General features: G+C 40.8%; 1 protein-coding gene across 11 annotated transcripts in view; it reads left to right on the top strand.

The window, feature by feature from the left end:
* The first annotated feature begins 320 nt into the window (after window positions 1-320).
* Window positions 321-19,746, top strand: part of USP25 (ubiquitin specific peptidase 25) — a 141,452-nt gene continuing 122,026 nt past the window's right edge. For 8 of the 11 annotated variants that reach the window (XM_043538346.1, XM_043538341.1, XM_043538345.1 and 5 more), the window contains exon 1: window positions 335-626. In XM_043538346.1, the coding sequence (XP_043394281.1) occupies window positions 582-626 (45 nt within the window). In that variant the 5' untranslated portion in view covers window positions 335-581. Of the gene's footprint in view, window positions 627-14,226; window positions 14,249-19,746 lie in introns of those variants that run through there. The other 3 variants (XM_037905808.2, XM_037905800.2, XM_043538342.1) reach the window with 3 other exon arrangements.

Here is a 19,746-nt window from a genome sequence, read left to right as displayed (position 1 = left end):
CCAGCAACCCTGGCCCCTAGGTGAGGAAGTTGCTGCTGTTGGAAAGAGGCAGCTGGGCAGGGAGGGCAGGAGCACGAGGTAGGGGGTAGGCAGAGGGAGAGCCGTAGTACTCGTGAGGAGCGGGAGGCAGAGGAGGAGTGGGGCGGAGGGAAGACAGGGCCGCTGGTTACTGGCGGGGGAGAGGGAGGAGCGTGGGGGGATGCGGGCGGGCGGCAGCGGGGGGAGGCGGCGGAGGGCGGGGCGGGGCAGGGCAGGGCAGCGGGGCGGGGGCGGGAGCCGAGCAGGCGGTGGTTGGCTGCGGGGCTGGGCGGGGCGGGCTGCGAGCCGGGGGCGGAGCTGGCGGCACATTCCAGGGCCCGGGCCGGGCTGGGTGGCGGGCAGGAGCCGGGCCTGAGCCGACCCGCTTCTTTCCGTCCCAGGGTGGCACGTCCGCGTCGCGCCGAGTCGGGCTCCCCCCCGCCTGCGTCCTCCCCGACTCCGGGCCCGGCACCTGCCTCTCCGCTGCCCGCGCCGCCGCCGCCTCCTCCTGCTGCTGCTGCTCTGCGCCGGGGGGACGCGGCCAGCGGCGCCGGGCCGGGGCCATGACCGTGGAGCAGAACGTGCTGCAGCAGAGCAAAGCCCAGAAGGTACCGACCGTGCAGCCCGCCCGCCCGCGGCCCTCCGCGGGGACCGGCCCAGCCCGCGCCGCCGGGGGAAGCCCTCCTCCGGCCGCCGGGCTACGCGAGGGCCCGGCTTTGGAGCCGGAACGCGGGGCGGGGCGGGGGTTTCTCCCGGGCGCTTCGCGCTGTGACCTTAGCAGGGAGCCAGCTGGGCGGCGGCGGCGGGCTGGGCTGGGTCGGACTGGGGGGGGTGCGAGCTGGGCTGGGACTGGGGTTGGGTGCTTGTTGGGGTGGGGGCCCTTTGGGGGTGGGGGCCGTGGCTGCTGTGAGCGCTGTATAATATCGCATGATGTCTCTTCTTCATTAGGTCCTACCTGCCCCGCCCCATGAATTTTTCTCCCTCGCCAGGACATATGTGGGGTGTAGCCATTCACCCAGCGCCCATTGTAAACAACTCGCCCCTCCCTCCTCCCCAACCGTTTTCGCTGTGCCCTCCCCTACACACCATCTCTTCTATCCCCCCACCCCCCCCCCAAATCAGTCAGCGTTTCCCTCTCTTCCCTCCAGTCCTTCCCTGAGAAGATCTTTAGAGCAGATCTCCCCAGGCCTTCATAGTTCTGGAGTGTTTTCCTTTTGTATGTTGCTTGAACATGAAAGTTATGAACAAAAACTGTTTGTCTAATTATGTAAGGATGTGAAACCACTACCTTTCAGTGAGTGGATCGGTCTAGTTGGAGCATGCTTTTATAGTAACCAAGGTGCCGTTCGTCATGCCTGAGGAGAAGTGGACTGTCACAATTATAACTTTTGAATTCCTTTATGTAGATGTAGTTAGAATGTGCAGCTTCCCTCAGGATGTGCTCAGATGTGATGAGTAGAGTTCCTAAATAGCCTGTGGTACACATGTAAAAGAATAGTAGCTTGTGCTGAGCCTCTAGTAAAATCACCTCCCGCCTTCATTGTGCAGTGTGCTCTGGAGTGCAAGGTCATGTTGCTTCCATTCACTTCAAAGGTAGCTGTATTTCAGTGGTGGTACAGGTATGCCGAGTACAGTCTTCAAACTCCCTCATAAGTAGTCCTGTTGAACTCATGGGATACTTATCTAAGAAAAAAATATTCACATGACTAAGGATTGTAGGATAGTACCAATATTTTATAATGTGCCTGGTAATTCTCAGAGGAGAAAGGTGCTATGCTGTACATATAAAATACAGGATACAAGGTGTTACTTAAATGTAAAATACAAATACTGATATCAGTAGATATTTAAAGCGGAAGCTATTCTGAGCATATAACAATGGAGTAATAAAATGATTGTAAAATATATTTGGAGGTCTTATTAAAATTGAAGATTGTATATTTAGTGACTTTATCAATTTCATTTTTCCAGTTGGATTTAAGCAGCTGGTGGTGATGTGGAACCTTTCAACTTTGTCACTGCTGAAAATTGGTATGGTCTGTTGCTGTTCATTGGCTAACATGAAGTGAGTTGGTGACTGTCTCCACTACAGACCTTACAGCAGCACAGCTGTACCACTGCAGGGTCCCTGGTGTAGTGACAGGAGAGACCTCTCCATTGGCATAATAAAACCATGCCCAGCGAGTGGCAGTAGCTATATTGGCAGGAGAGCATCTCCTGCCAATATAGCACTGTCCACACTGGCGCTTCTGTCTGTAAAATTTTATGTTGGTGTGGGGGTGGGTTTTTTTCACACCCCTGACCGGCAAAAGTTTTACCGACAAAAATGCTAGTGTAGACATAGCCTTACTTAAGCTTAAGTAAAGCTATATGTTTGCACTTTGTCTTATCAGTGTAACTTTGTCGGGGGGCAGGGCTGGTATATTTAACCAAAATTGTCATACCAGTAAAACTCTGGTATGGATGTGGCTATACAAGTACAAAAGTGTGTACTGGTATAGTTATTCTCACCTTCCCATGTGGGAAAAACTACACCAGTATAACTGTCTTTACTGTGGGGTTGTGCTGCTTTTTCTATATTGGCATCGTTAAAGTAGTACTTCTTTCTAATTTAGATAAGCCGTTCAAGAGAGGTGCCCACTTCTAAAGATTGCTGTCACAATTAGCAATAATTTGCACTTTTGTTGGCAGTTTCAGCAGGGAGGGGAAAGGCTGAATGGACATGGACTAAATTTATCTTCTCATTCCTGAAGTGTTCAATACCCATTTAAATTCAAGTGTGCTAACAAGCTCCTGTTGCAAAGTCTTGCTGCCAGAGCCTGTGTTTTGTGGCTAGTGGAAAACTTCGTTTTCTACTACTGCAAGTATGACACCTTTCGTGACCAGTCAATTAACTTAAAATGCTATTATTGGCGAGGTGTACTTGAATAGCCCTTAATTATTGTATTGGAGCTTGGTTATAGACACATAATATCTGGTAGGTCTGGATGCTTACATTTCGTTCTGTCGATTATGTTTGACAGATAATCAAAACAATCATGGAGCCAGTCTGTGCTAGAAAGTTAAGTCAGCCTAGCTACCTGGCTAGGGGTTGTGAAAAATTCACATCTCTGAGAGGTGTAGTAAAGTCAGTCGAAGTCCCAGTGTAGTCATCGCTTGGTTGACAGAGGAATTCTACTGAAAGTACCTACCACATCTCAGAGAGGTGGATTTACTACACAGATTGAAGAACCCCTTCTGTTTGTGCAGTAAGTGTATGTGCTGAAGCACTACAGCTGTGTCGCTTTAGCGTTTCTAGTGTAGACCTAGCCAGGGCTGTCAGATAGACCAGTGGGCAATGGTCTGTAGCTGAGGATTCCTTTCTCTTTTCCCCTTTGGAAGTGGTTGGTTGTGATTTACATTTCAACTAGTGACCCAACTGGGGGGGTGGAAAGTTGAATTAGCAAGAACTCTAATACTAAAATCTTGCTGCTGCTGGTAGTTTATTATTTGCACCGCTCCAAAGAGCATACAGTAAAACCGTTTGCATTGTATCATCTGAGTAAACTAATAAACCTCTGCAGTTCAAAGAGGATTCAGAGTTCATTAATTTTTCAAGCCAAAAAACTGATGCAAAAGCATATTAGTTTAAAATTATTTTAGTTTTAATATCTAGCAATATTTATCAGCTATATGTAACATTAAAAATCTCCCTTATACTACATTTTCTATGACTTGTTTTCTCTGAAATGTATGTGAAAAAACAACCTTTAGTTCAGGTTGCAAATTTTGTCTTCCAAGTGACAGCTCCAAATCTTAATGGATACAATCAAGAGTTTACATGCTGATAGATTTAAACAAATAATAAGCCAAATAATATGTTACAGAAAATATACTAGCAAATTATGTAAAATATTAAAATGGACTAATACCTTATCTAAACTGGGAAAATTTACAAAAATTCCTACTGGTTTAGCTGAACTGGAGCTAAAAATGGTGGGAGTTTGTTTTATTGGGGGAGGGGAGTGGAGAGTGCTTTTTTTGTTTGTAGGCAAGGACTGAAAGTCTCTCATGACTGTCCTCTGTTAGTGCAGAGAAACTACATATAAGGTACAAATGTATTATTAGCTTTCCAAGAGATGACTTTGAGTCAGCAGAATACCCTTACTCATCATAACTGTGGTTTTCAGTAACTAATTAATCAGGATCTCTTTCTGTTACTCAGGAAGTATTTAGCAGCTTTTGTAATACTTTAAAATACGGGTTTATTTTGGTACAATGCTGTATAGTTAACTTGAAAGCTTGGTTCACTCGAGCTAGGAGCCTGATCTGCACTTAAAAGTTTTGCTGGCATAATTATGTCATTTAGGAATGTGAAAAAAAATCTTACCCCTTACCGACATAGCTCTGTTGGCAGAAGCACTAGTGTAGACACAGTTACACTGGCAAAAGAAATTTTGCTCGTATAAGTTTTGTCTACACTCAGAGATTTTGCTGGTAAAGCTATACTGGCAAATCCTTTCTAGTATAGACAAGGCCTAATATTGTTTTCCTTACTTAGAGAATCTGGGTCTGTTTAAAATTGGATCTTTATTTCCTTTATTGGGCATCTTGACTTTTGTGTTACTCAAGTTTTGCTCTCTATCTCTTGAATCAAAGAATAACCAGGATCATATTATCAGTCTTGTTGCTGTGTCCAACTTGGGAATCTGTAACATTGTTCAGTATTTATGGGGTCATCTGTAATGTCCATGTTTATATATAAGTATTTTAATAAACGTAAATAGGCTGGTAGCTTTTTGTTTTTTGTCCAGAGGTATTCCCAATATTCGGTTAACTTTTGGCTCCTGTCTGACTCTTATCCTCTTTTCCTTCCAGTAAAATGTTGATTTTGGTCAGGCTTCTTGTTGAGAAGGTAAAGAATTTTTATTGTTTGATTCCACACAGTTGGCTGCTCAGTTTGGTAGATGTGTCTTCAAGTTGTCTTTCCAAAGGAACACAGTTGTAATCTGTCACTCTTACTGTGGAGAGCCTCCAGTCCCTTAGACATTGTGTACACCACCAAAACTCAGATGCACAGTTTTCCAGTGATAGAAAATGAGAAGCAATAGTGTACACACATCATATGTCTCTTCACAACTGTGTCACTTAACTCCACTGAAGTGTAAGTTATAGCTGACCGCCTGTCTAATAAGAAATGGCTCTAGATCACTAATTCATTTTACACTGGCCTCTGAACAGCCAACACATGGTACCAATTTGCAGTGGTTATCCTGGTTTGTGTGCCAATCAGAGAAGGACTGGATGGTGGTTGTGTGAGGTTTTTTTTTTTTTAAATAAACAAACAGCTTGTTTTATTTATGCTGCAGTTCCTCTTATCATTGCTGCTGAACTGTCTGAATTTTGCCAGTGTAGTTGTGATCATAATAGAATAAAATTAGAGGTGGCAGTTCATCTCATCTTTGAGAAATATCCTGTATTAAGGATATGTAGCACTGATTTTTTAAATGATATATAGCACGTTCCTAGGAAAAAGACAACTTGCTTTTTTTCTTTTTGCATCTTCCATAGGTTAAAATGTCTTTCCCTTAAATGCCCTTTTCCAGACTTTTGGTTTGCTGGTGGCTTGCGGAAAGTTGGCTGGTCATGTGATTTTTGGCTCTTCCTGTTTCCTGCTACTAAATTGCATTGAATAACAGCTGAAATGTTATATTACTCCCTACTATTACTTTTCCATGAACTTTTCCATGTTGTAGTTGTCATGAGAATATTATGGGGGTGGGGCAGAGAAATGGTCCATGCAGTCATGAAAGGGAGGGGAAATTATCTGAAGGACCATTTTCCTAAGTTGTGGTCTACTCTCTAAAAAATATTTAGGAAGTGCTGTACAACTTTTTCCACAATTCATGGTTTTAAGACTAACAACCACTGAAATAATGGTACTGTGAACATGAATTTGAACTGTTGCTATTGCGACCAGTTTGCTGTGTGCCGGCATCAGCTTCAGATATTAAAAATATTTGTCGTGAATTCGTCATAAAAGCATGTTTGGAGGGAATGCTGTGTATTGCGTTGGTGTTGACTATTTTTAAAATACTTGGTGATGTGTGTATAAAGCCTTATTTTGTGTTACTTATGTTTGAACACAGACCCTGCTCATTATTTACAACAGCAGGTAAAACTCAATTTTATGAAAGTCTGATCAATACAAAACATCTTTTGCCCTTCTCTCCCCCCCCCCCCCCGCCCCCTCCCCCCGGCCAGCCTAATAAGTTATCAAATATTTCCTGGATTTTATGGTCATGTTGTAAAAGGCAGACAAAAAACCTTTGTGAAATTGGGATTTATATTTATTAAGTCGGTGGACCATATTATAACTTTACTATTAAATGCATGTTTTAAGGACCTACTCTAAACCTCATTGAACTCAATGGGAATGCCCTCAGTGACTTCATGATGTATTATTTGTGTTGTGGTAGCATCTATGAGCCACAGTCCTGATGCAGGACCCCATTGTACTAGGCATTGTTCAAACCCATAACAGACAGTTCCTGCCTCAAAGACCTTACTTGAATTGCTTTTGGATCAAGTCCAAGTTCAAAATATACAAATGTACAAGGTGTCTTTAACTAATAAACTTGTTTTTAGTTCTTTTTATAATTCCAAAATGGCTTGATTTACATTTTTAAAAAGAAAAACAAAAATATTTATCGCTATAATAAATAACATTTATCAAGGTTTATAAAAGAATCACAACTTTGCATTAAAAGGTTAAAACACATTTTCAAAAACACATTATTTTAAGTGCTCCTAACAATCTGTATATAATGGACCATTAAAAGTGATCTGCAAAGGTGGGGGGGGAGGGGGGGGAGGACAACTGAGCTTTTGTGTAATATATAATGAACCTGAAAGGGCAGGGGTGTTAATTTTTTTTTTAAAAGGCAGAAAGTTTTTTTAAAAAAAAAATAGATATTCTGTTCTTGTCTGCCATGGAAGAAATGGAGACTAATCTGCTTTTGTTTATGTAGTTTACTTTTTGTACTTCACTTATTAAGGGTCATACATTTACTATGGTGAGGAGTTCTTCTGACTTAGCTGGAATTGCTTATCATAGTTTTATTACTAGTCAATAGTGAGAAGTTAATGTTTGCAGGATCGGGCTACGCTAGTTAGTTTCACTTTCTATTCTCCTGCACTAATAAGTACAGTTATGCAGTGTATGGATATCAGTTCAGGGAAAGGTTTAAATGAAAGCAAGCCATGTCTTTTCTTGAAAACGAAACTTAAAATTTTTTGTTTTTTAAAAAGTAGAGTTTTTCAAAACTAAGCTACTGCACCAGTAGACACGTTGAGAAGGACCTGTGTTCCTTGGTCTGTGAGTTGAGGGCACTCAGCATCCCGTAGAACCTATCTCTAACTTTATGTTAAAGGGTATTATTCCAGCATCACAATGTGAATAATAGCCATGTTATTAGGAAGATGGTACAGTGCAGAAAAGTTACTGTAATAGTAATAAATTCCAAAGTGAATTGGAAATGTTCAGGCTAGACAGTTCTTTATTATTTGTTATAAAATAGGACAATTCCTGTTAAAGTGCTACTTGGTGTACTTAAAAATAAAGCAGCCACTCTCTTAATGGAATGAAATATTGAACTCTGAGTGAAAATGTTGTTAAAATGCTTATTGAGTGACAACTGATTACCATACATCGTCTCTCAGAGGTTTATGTGAATAATATGTATGGTAGATTTTGATCTGATTCAATTACTGTATACATATTATAGCCTTCAAAGATCTAGGTAAAAAAGGATGAGGTAGGATTAAGCATGAAAGGCTGATACAATAGCAGCACTAACTTCAATGTTTTTGATTTTTGCATATAGTAGAAGTGCAAGTGATCATGTCCTGTTGTTCAAGAAATGTGTAGCTTTCTTCATCACTACCTTTGCAGACGTTTTAAAAAAGACTCTGGTCTCGAAGTGATTTATAGCTATGAAGTTGAAAAAAGAATACAATTGCATGTTTAGCTACTGAATGGTAATCAGTAATTGGAGTACACTTACCCCCCGTTACCCCCCTCTTTTGGGGGGGGGGGTAAAGGCCTGGTTCTTCTCTCTCTCTCTCTCTCTCTCTCTCTCTCTCTCCTCCCCATGCTGGTTTGTAGGTTAGAAATTGTGAACACTTTCAGTATTCCCATATGAAGAGTTTTATGTTCTGAGCAGCAAATACCATGTTTCTTAACACTAGTTCAAATTCTTCGTTTCTGACAGTATATATGTTGGTAACTTATGTTTCAAAAGAATGTATTTTTAACATTGGGAAGTTGGAACCATTTTGTACTAAAACTTGCTTTAAATCATATCTTCTTTAGCTAAAAAATAAATGGGTCTCCAAAACAGCTGTACTGTGCCGTGCCATGCCGTGCCAGGGCCAAGCAAAACTCGGCTAAATTGTTGTATTGTTTGAGCACTCCTAATCCTGGCACTTGTTCATTTTCCAGAATTTGGAGAACTTGTTAGTATAGCAAAGCTTGCAACAAATCAATTAAGTCCTATTCCTGAAGTTAAATCTCCTAAGACCCCAGTTCTCCTCCTGTTAAACTCAATAGCAAAATTATAGCTGAGTGTGATAGGGGAAGGTCTTAAGATTGTTGAAAAGATAAATAGGGGTTTGGTGTGGTGACTAGGAGACTGATTATTTCACAAATGTCTGTGTGAGGCATTGTGAATTCTGTCCTGTGCACTACAGATCTGCTCTTCGTGGGTATTGCTGCATTCAAAAATCACAAATTAAGCCCCCAGATATAGTTGTCTTAAAATTTATAAGATTAAAAATATTGGTTTATTTTTATTTGCCTTCTGGTTATTGAAACATTAGAGGTCACACATTCGGTCTTTACTTTGAAAAGGTGAGCGTTGAAACTGTTTAAACAAAGCTGGTGTTCTCACATGAATCCAAGAGTTGAAGCTTTGAGGAAAAAATACCAGTATTGTGAGTTTACAACACTGAATTATTTACTCATTTGTGAGGATAGAGATTCTATATGGAATCCTAGTAGTTTATAGTACAAAGTCATTGGAATTGGAGTAACAGAGTGATCAGATTAATATTGGAAATTCACATCAGACATTTAACTTCTGTGTCTGAACTGCTTTTCTTAAAAGCAACAAAAATATTAGTCTGCTTTTTTTTCTGATGCAAATCTTTTGACTTCATATGCCTTGATCAAAACAATGCTGCTTTTATTCTAGGTTGCTAAATTAACTGCAACTGAGAAGTTGTGCTGAATAAAATGTGTCTTTTAAAAGAGTTTCTTTGTTAATATGATAGAAAATAAACAGCACTTCATTTTACTCATTTAAATGTACAAATGTCTCCGTATGACAGGTTTCAAGTCAAGACAGACTGACATACCTCAGATGTTCTTCTGAACTTGAATGCTTCTGATTTTTTTTCTTAAGTGTCAAACTAATAATCCTCTGTGCGTTTTCAAGAAGTATATTAGGTTCTTACGTTTGAGAGGAGAATAATTCATTTGGCAGATGGTCTTCAGAGACCACACAGCTTTAAGGGCTTGATCCAAAGCCCATTGAAGTCAGAGGACCTGTGAATCTGACTTTAGTCATCTAGATTTGGTGCAAGTTCATGCAAGTTAATCCTTATGATGTGATACCATGCATAGGTTTCTGTGGATCCTTCATACATATTCAATAGTCAGTTATAGTTCGTTGCTGGAGAATAGTATAATAAGTACTGTTGTGAAATACAGGGAGTCCAGCTGGATTAATTTGTCTTTCTGGTTCACTCTGAGACTCTAAAGTATCTGTCTGAATTATTATGAAAAATCTAATTTGTATACATTCTTTGGTGAATAGCAAATGCTCTAGTTAAATTTGCTGTAGTTAAATTTTGTTTCTATATTAATCCTTTTTTGCACAGACTTCATATGAAGTCATGAAAAGCTCAGCTTTTAGGACAAAACTTTCCATGCTTGTTTTCTATCTAAAAGTTTTAATTTTTTCTTTAAATTTCAGCAATATCCTTTTTTAGCTATGTGTTACTTTAAAGTTACCAAGTTGAATGTTAAAATTAGTGTGCTTTTTTGCTACAGTAGATTTGAAGAAAAATTTTTTGTATTGCGCTGGCTCATTTGAAAATTACATGGAAGTTCAGCACAATATCTCTTTTAGATCAGTAAATGATGCATAGTACATGTATTCAGAATTTGGGAAGTACACACATTTCAAACGTGCAGTTGCCTATAACATCTCTTTCTTATCCTCAGCTGAGAGTGTCTTGTGAAGTCTCCTACTCCTTTCAGCCACAGAAGGTGGTCCTGAGTCTACTCTTTGGTAGGGTTACCATATTTGAACATTCAAAAAAGAGGACACTCCACGGGAGGGGGGTGGTATTTGCTTGCGCCCCCCTTCGGCTCCGCCCCAACTCCACCTCTTCCCTGCCCCGCTTCCAACCCCTTTCCCAAAGTCGGAACCCCAACTCTGCCCCCTCACTGCCCCATTGGACCCCTTTCCCAAATCCCCGCCTCGGCCTTTGAGTGCGCTGCGTTCCCCTTTCTCCCCCTTCCCTCCCAGCCGCACGAAACAGCTGTTTCGCGGTGCAAGCGCTGGGAGCTAGGGGGGAAAAGTGGGCACTGTCTCGACTGATCAACATTCACTTTCTTTCTCGAACGATCAACTCTTCTTTGGGGAAAAATAATAATGGCAAAATCCCAGATGTTTTTAGATACTTAGATTCCTCCCGGACGGTGATTTAAGAACCAAAAAGCCGGACATGTCCAGGAAAATACGGACATATGGTAACCCTACCTCTTTGGCCCCTCTCAACCCATCTGGGAGTTAGCATTAGGGTTTATTGCTCCCTTGCTGACTTCATGGAGGCATTGATGCATTTTTTCTAAGTGATGTGCTTTATGAAATGTGCAGTCTGGGAAGCACCAGGTGTAGAGAGAATATGTCCTGTTTCAACACATCACAGTAACCTTAATTCTAACCTTTAAGTTGAGGTCTGTGCTCTTTTTCCCTACTCAGTAAGAATGCCCACAATTTTGAATTATTAAATAAAAATAAGTGTTTGCTTCAAGAGAAAATAGTCTCTAAATAACTATTTTTAATGTATAAAAACATTTTTAACTAGCTTTGGGATTATTTGCAAAAATTAGTGTCACGCTTTCCTTCTCTGCAGAGTCCCACTCCTTTTTCCAGTTTCCTTTTCCTTTCTCCATAGTGTTTCCTCATTTGTTTGTCTTCTCTGTAACTTCTGAGGCTACTTCATCTGTTCTTGAAGGATCATATCACTTTTTTGCCTACGCATGCATGTTTTGTTTGCCTGTATTGCATTCTTTCTACTGTTTTCTACCCCCACAGCTTTTCCCTCACTTCTGTGGCCTCCCTTTGCAGAAGTTCTTTGATTCTGGCATCTTAAATCTCTTTATTCTCTTTTTAAAAAAAATAAAAATAATCAGATACTAGAATTAAAGGATCCTCCTCACCCTTTTCTTTCCTTCCCTTGACTGTCCTGGAACCTTCAGTAATCAAATTTCCATTGGGGAGTTTTAAAGGGGCCTTTCAACCTGAAAGATTTTTCTTTATTGTAGGACCCAAGCCAAAGGGTGTCCTTAACTCCCGTTGACTACAGTGCACCAACTTGCAGGATTGGTCTATAATTCAGTCCCAGGAAAACCTGTGCAATGAAGGGTAAAACATTCTAGTGTTTGTGGTTACTGATTGCTATAGAAGGATATGGTTGTCTAAGCGTTTATTCATTTTTGAGCTCTTTAACTATGCATTTCCTAGTTTTCCATTGCTTGTTTACAAGATTTATGTAAGATTTTTATCATTAAGTTACTGATATGTTTTCTCAACCTTTTTAACAAATATTTTTGGTTGGGGAATTTACTTGATTTTTTTTTTTTTTTTTTAAAGTAAGCAATATTTCAAACCTTCCCAGGGAGTAACTGAAGAATGGGACAGGACACCTTATAGAGGCTGCAACATTCTGCACAGTAGTGGGACCAGGTGAGCTTGGCCACTAGGCATTCTTGTGGAGCTTAGGAGCTCTGTCTGGCCCTGGCTTCCTGGTCAGCATTTTCATAAGTAGGCTTCTCACTATCCTCCTGCTCTCTCAGGGTCAGCACTTTGATTCCTGTTCTTCTTTCCATCTTTGCATTCCTTTAGCTTTTCAGAGAGCCACAGGGTCTGCAGACTTAGCAGATTAACAGAAACTGTAGACTCAATGGTATATTTTACTGAGGTCTTTAGAAACCCTGCAAGGAGGAAAATCTGAGAGTGGGAGCAGGAATCAAGGAATGGGGACACTGAAGTAGAGAGCAGATAACTTGGTGAAGTTGGCTGGAAGCCAGAGATCCAGAGGCCTGCAGGATTCCATGTGGATAGCCGAAGTTAAGGGTAGGAGGAAACTCTCTGAGAAGTCTAGGATATCAGTAGTGTTACAGGAATTCTGAACCCAGGGAAGTCCGCCCAGTTGTCTGTGGTCAGCTCCTCTGATGTGCTGCTGCTGGTGGCTACCGCCTCCTTTGAATCATTTGTATGCATAATGGTGCTATTAGAAGTTACGGATTCCATGATTTATACATCTTTAGCCACATTATTTTTCCCTTCCTTTCTCTAGGATTAAAGAAGTTGTGTTACAATGAGGGAAGATACAACCTGTACCCTCTGGGAGTGTGATAATTCTGTCACTACTTCTTAGTGTAGGTGGAATATGTGTGGAAGGTGGGAGGGGGCGCTGTGTCTGCTTCATTATCTTCCTGTGTAGTAAAGTAGAAAGATTCTGCTACCTATTGGCTTCTCCATGCAGAATGCTGAAGATTATATTGCCGTATGTCCTGTGAAGGTGAAAGCAATGAAAAAGCTATCGCTGAAGTACAGTAGCATCTCTGTTCTTGCCTCTATGGGGACCTCATTGGAAGAAGGCTGTTGGGGAGGGAAGGAGAGAGGGAGGACAGTTGTCTTCTGTTTGTGTACATGTCAAGTAACCTGTGAAATGAGAACTCTTCTTGCATATAGAGTTTTCCACACTCCACTGGTTCATCTCAGTGAATAGAATTGCAGCATGCAAATTGACTGGAGAGGAAGGATGACAACAAGTTACTATCTCAGATATCACAGCGCGACTGAAGAGTTACTTGAGCTATTGACATGGCCTGATAATAACAATCATGAACAACAATTTTTTTTTACCAGTTTAGATTAGTGACAACCTAATATTTTCAAATGTATATGCTCAAGGTTTTGATGAGCATTATTTGTATGGAAAGTTAGAATTATCTGTATGATTCGATTACAATCATTCAAGTGGGAAAAAAAATCATTAATAAAATGAACTAGAAAGTACCCTTTCAGCATCATTCTATCAATTTTCTCAACAGATTTTTAAAAAAAACTGAGATGGGGAGCTTTTACTCTAGCCTTGGGTGCAAATCTCGGTGCATCCTTAATAATGGACATACTACCTGTGCCTCCATAATGTTCTAATATCATTGCATATGTTAAGATTATTAATTAATGAAATCAAAGCTACTCAATGACCTTCACAGACAAAGCCTCCTGCAGGTAGTCCGTAATGTTTCAGTACTCTTCCTGCAGAGATGTTACATGTGTCAGTGATGTCTTAGTGTTTGGCAGTAGATTCCTTTCCAAATCCTAGAAATGAGAACTGGTTTCAAACAAAGAAAAACCCCCACAACCCAACTTGTTAAGTAACTTAGTGTAGTGGGTGCTTCCCTTCTCGTATAAAATTGTTCTCTTGAGTCAGTGCCTGCTTATTAACAGACCTTTTTTAAAAACACCTGGAAAGGTTAAAAATAACACCCTGGGGATACAGTAGGATTAATAATCATTTTAATTAAACAAACAAAGTGGTTAACTTTGTCTAAAAAAAGGCCGCTCTTAAAGCTTTTACGGAAGAACCAGAGAAATTCAAGTGAAACAGTCAACAAATCACATTTATGTAAATGCGTCACTGGTACTGGGGGAGAAAAAATGTGATCTCATCGTAATAAAGACATCCTCTGTATGTAACAAAGAAAAAACTGCAGAAACCTTAATTTATGCTGCACAGTATGTAGGATTTTTTCTGTAGCAGAAATCTGAGTTTAGTGTATTCTCTTTTGTGAAACATTGTTTAAGTTGGAATATTTCATTTTCCTGCATGCTCACAGAAAAGCTTCACTTGCCTGAGGAACATGATGTTGGCACAGCAAGCTGAGGTGAGGTCAATACAGTGGTGTCTTTAAAGATTCTCATTGTTGACGGTAACACTGATAGTGTTTATATCATAAGGGATCTCAGCATTTAAAAAGCTGTTGAATAATATGTCAATAAGCCACTTTAGTGTTTACATTAGGAGGCACTTCGGGCATACCCTTGAGTGTGGTGTTTAGTCTTGTGTCTTCAGCCACTGAAAAGTGGACCACTACTAATGCACACTCTGGTGTTATTGGTGTTAGGCCTATTATTTTTACACTTAATTAAAAGATACTGCAGGGTTTATGGAAAAATAACAGAAGTAGGGAAAAGGTGCTAAAACATCTTTACTCAACTTTTTTGAATATGCTTATTTAAACACTCTCTCTCTGTCTTGGTACAGTTTCCTGGACTCCTCAAGAAACCTAGCTGACCTTGCAGAAGCAGATTTTCTTAACAGCCACTTTCAGCTTGCTTTCTTTAAAAAATAAATAAATAAAAAGGGGGAGGGGAATAGGAACAAAATCAACTAACCCATTTACACTGGAAAATGGGTTAAAAGTGGTTTGAAGGATAAGAAGCTGCTGCTGAAAAGGTAGCTTGAAACTTCAGGGGAAGGGGCATTTTAAAATATATCCCCTTTTCTCCTTTAGTTTCTCACTACCCCCCCAAGTGCCTCTGTCTGCCTCCCATCCCCATAACATGACCTGTCTTTGACCCTACCCACTTGAAACTCGCCCATCACTCAATAAGTATAATCGACGTTGGAAATTTTCTCTGTGTGAGTGATAAAACTCTAGCTGTGTTGGTGTGTGACTGTGACAGCATAAAAAAAGACCCATTCAGCCAATCAGAATGCAGAATGAGGCAACTGGTGTTCCAGCTAGATTCTTGCATAGATTATTTACATGCCTGGATTTAATGCTCAATTTAGAAAGTGTTTCTGTAAACCTGTGTCATCCTTTGAATAAACAACTTAAAATCTTGTGGACTTCATAAGAATATCCGTACTTGATGGAACAAAGATATTTTTGCTAATGGTTAATCATAAGTTACCTAAGAATATAAAACACAAATAAGACAGAGGCACTTCCCCAGAAGCAAAGCTTCGCTTGATTCAGTTGAATGCTAACGGAAATTCATTTTAGAACAAATGAGACTGAAGGTAAGTCATTTTACTTTACCAACACATTTTGTGTGTTAAACGATATCATGTGAGTAGAACCAGTATTTATTATACCTTCTTGACACTGGGCCCAATGTTGCTGCCATGAAAGTCAGTGGTGACACTGAAGTTGATTTCAACAAGAGCTAGAGTGACCTGTAAGAATTAAATAACTTCCAATAATGTGGGTTACGTTCAAAAATATTAACAAGTAACAGAACTATCAAATTGCTGAGTTTAATCTTCATGTGTGTTATGTATATACAGTCCCTCATCTTCCAAAAACTTTAGATTCATGGCCTCTACTGTGGAGATGTGAGCAAAATAGAACAGAAAATCCTTCAAAGAAAGAAGTGCTTCTGTTGCCCCAGAAACTCCTGAAGATTCTCCGAGAGAACAATATGATGATGCCTCTGTGAATCTGAAACCATGGGGTTGTGGGAAGGGCTGCTGTGTGTAGCATCTCCCCCAATTCTTCATCTCCTAAAAACTTCTAGGTTACACATATAAGAGTGCTGTTTCTTCCCTTTTCCTCTGTAAGAGCCTTTCTCCCTCCCCACCCATGGGGTGTTGAAGGCTAGCTCTAAGGGTTTGTCTACAGTGTAAAAACCAAAGCAAAACAACCCCCAAACATGGCAGCGAGTGTCGGAGTGTGGGTCTACAGCAGTGGTTCTCAACCTATTAATCATTGTGGGCTGCAGGTTGAAAACTACAGTGCCCCTTCCCCTTAAAGCCCCCACCATAGTTCCCTACGCCCAGCACCCCCCACCCAGAGACCCCTCCACAGCGCAGGGCTGGGCAACTGGGAGCGCCGGGGCGCAGGGCTGGGAGCGGAGCGCCCAGTGTGGGCCAGCAGTCAGCCGTGCCACCTGCCAGACCAGTGTGGCAGCTGTGTGCTAATTAGGCCGTGGGTTGAGAACCACTGGTTTACACACTTGGGCTTACTGCGAAAAATAGCAGTGTAAATGTTCACTCTTAGGCTGGAGCTAGAACTCTGAGACCGACCCTCCTTTTTAGGTTCTAGAGCCCATGTGGGAATGCCTACCCTGGTAATTCTAGTGCTGTGGTGCAAGCCTGAGTCTGTAGACCTGGGTTCTGAGATTTGCTGCTGTGGCTTTTTTTGACAGTGTATATGTACAGTGTATATGTACCCTAAGTTACTAGGTTATGGAAGTGTGACAGAGCCATCTTGTAATGAAAGTGGGCTTAGATAGTCTGACATGTATCCCAAGCTCTGTGTAGAACCTGGGCCATCATGCAGTTGTAGGGGCTCAAACTCCCTTCCCCTTGTGTGGGGTTTTGCGAGGCAGAGAGTACAAAACATCCCCTCCCTGCCCCTTGCTAGGATGGTTTGGAGGAAAGTCCACATTACTGAACTTGCAGTGTTTTCTGTTCCCTGAATAGGTCTTCCTCACATAGAGAATGATTTGGCTTACAATATTTAGGTAACAGTTGATTTCCTCCCCCCCACCCCCATAGAACTATTTGCTTTGTGCATCATGTTTTATGTAATTTCTAGATAGACATTTGTAGTTGGAAAGCTCACTAATTCAGTCCTTTTTAAAAATCTCATTGTTTACAGCTCTTTAATGCACTGGTAACTTGAATTAAAACATACAAAACCAATCACATTTTGCTTTAAGACACTAAATGAGAAGTCATGCCAAGCAATCAAAGCCCAAAATATTTAGGATGCTATATAGAAACAAAAAATGAGTCAATTCTTCACAAAGGGAAAGTGACTCTGTGTGGTGGTCAGCAAAAATATGGAAAAGTAAACTAATTCAGTATTAAGGCCAAGACTATAACAGGGTTCAAAAAAGGCCTAGATAAATTCATGGAGGATAGGTCCATCAATGGCTATTAGCCAGGATGGGCAGGGATGGTGTCCCTAGCATCTGTTTGCCAGAAGATGGGAATGGGTGACGGGATGGATCACTTGATTACCTGCTCTGTTCGCTCCCTCTGGAGCACCTGGCATTGGCCACTGTCGGAAGACGGATACTGGGCTAGATGGACCCAATTTGGTCTGACCTAGTGTGGCTGTTCTTAATCATCTGCTGTTTTATTAATACATGTTTAAAACCATTCTTTTTAAAGCTTATGGAGGACTGGTTGACTCCAAACGTTGATTATGGATTTTAACACCCTTTTCCCACCGTCTCCAAATTGAATGCAACCCGTGCTGTTGTGGACTGGTAGTTCCAGTGACTTTCCTGCTGCCTATTTGAAATAAGTTTGGTCTCAGGCCAGTTCCAAGTGGATAAATGTCTGCCTTGCACAAACCATAACTGTAACTGGCATTTTTTGGCAGTCCTAGCAGAGAAGCCAAGGATTGAACTCCCCTTTTGCCACGTAGGTGATCCTTTCAGGGAGGGTTTGAGGCATATTGGGAGAGTTATGGCATTATTATTCGGTAAAAACTTATTTTCATTTGATCAGATGCTGCTTTAGTAGCTCCTTACTGGATGCGCTTCACAGCATTAAATAAGGGGTTTCTCTTAAAGCAGGGGGTGGATGCCTTGTGTTGTGAGGGCTCTCAGTTCAGTACCTTTCTAGAGTATGGAAGGCAATTTTTTTTTAAACTTGGCTTCCTGCCATCACAGATACTGTATTTTTGATATAAGAAGTAGCCTTAAAACACGAGTGATGATAAAGCACGTGGCAGCAACAAAGCATTTTGATCTGCCCAAATATCTATTGCTTATTAACATGGTTTGCCTAGTATCTTCGTGGATAGGTTTCATTTATCAGTCATGTAAGCAAGCTACCGGTTTGGAACCTGACCAGTAAATAAAAGCTTACTATTTTGTTGGAAAGTACAGAGATGTAGCCTTGATCTTAAGTGTTCCCAGGAGAAATAATTAACGTTGCAGAGATGACATTCTCTGTGGTAATTGAGGGTCTTTGTGTGTCCATTCTGCATAATTTCCCTATATCTTTGTTTAATTATTTGTTTATAGCAGAAACTAAAAGCCCCTTTATAGATTAGAGGAATGTAATCCTCTAATCAGTCAGTACTTTTCTCATTACAGCAACAGCATCACATGATGAGACCAGTTCATGAGCTAATTGGCTGGGGGCAGTTCCAGTAACAGCTGCATTTAAAATCAATTCCTATTAGAGTAAAAGAAATTCTAATTTAGAATAAATGTAGGGGGCCAAATCCTGCATTCTTTATTCTGATAGTTTTTCCTGTTTAAGTCAATAATGCTGTACTTGTGAGTCAGGTAAGCAGGGTTTGGTTTCTGTATTGTTTGAAGGAATTTGAGATGAAATACCATTCTTGAGCATGTTTTGTTGTTTTTGTGTGACTTAAAAAAATATCCCTAGCACTGATAAATGCTCAAGTATTTGTCCCATGAGAGGGAAGAAATTCTCCTAATGAGTTTTGAACACTTACTTTTCTTTGAATGAAATGTTGAATCCAAAAGTGCTGAATGTTATATTCTATGTTAGGCCCTACTTCTCATTACTAACGTTTGAGGCCGTCTGGTTGATCACCAGGAATATAACTGTCTTTGTGGGCCTTTGAAACAAAGGCACATGAAGTGTCTTAAATGACCAGTGTGCACTTGCAGTATGAAAATTTTAAAATTGGAAGTGTCATGAGTAGAGCTGGGATATTTGGAGATACAACTACCAAAAAAAAAAAAAAAAAAAAAGCGAGGCTAAAATTTATTTTTTCCTCTGAACCAGTTCAGTAGTTCAGAAAGGTAGCATACATACGAGGTTTGTCATGAAATATGGTGGTGTAAATTACAGTTGAGCTTTGGCACCTGATAGTGGTTAAATTATCTGAGTTTATAGCACTGTTTGGGATTATAGTATCTTCCTCAGCTGTGTGAAACTAAGTGTAGTGCCGATCCTGTCTTGCTTTACTTGTCCAGGCTCCGCCAGTGGGACGGTATAGCCAGATAACGTTAATTAGACATTTCCTTACATGGAGGCGTGGCTGGCTGGAAAGGGCAAAGATGTGGAATATGGGGACACAGAATTATAAAGGAAAAGGTTGGCGTTAAGCCAGAAAAATAGAAAACTTCTGAGTTAACAGCAGTGACTTTAAATTAGGTAGTCACACTCAACAGTTGTTGTATATGCAGCACTATAGGTATACGTGGTGCTCTACCAATAGACACAGTTACAGGCTCGAGCTCTGAATAATTGACCATCTAAATTTGACATAACACAGCATGGGGTGGCAAACACGTGGAACAGGGTGTGAATATGGGCAGATGTGAGGCTTGCATAAGAAATATAGTAGGCCTATACTTACCATTGGTTCCAATTTAATATATCTGTATGAAGGCGGTGTCCAGGATGGAGATCTGTCATGAAAGGCTAATAAAAAAAGTG

This window comes from Chelonia mydas, chromosome 1 (genome assembly GCF_015237465.2).
Source record: "Chelonia mydas isolate rCheMyd1 chromosome 1, rCheMyd1.pri.v2, whole genome shotgun sequence".
Classification (NCBI taxonomy): Eukaryota; Metazoa; Chordata; order Testudines; family Cheloniidae; genus Chelonia; species Chelonia mydas.
Note: the sequence above shows the minus strand (reverse complement) of the source record. Positions and strands in the feature narration are given on the sequence as shown.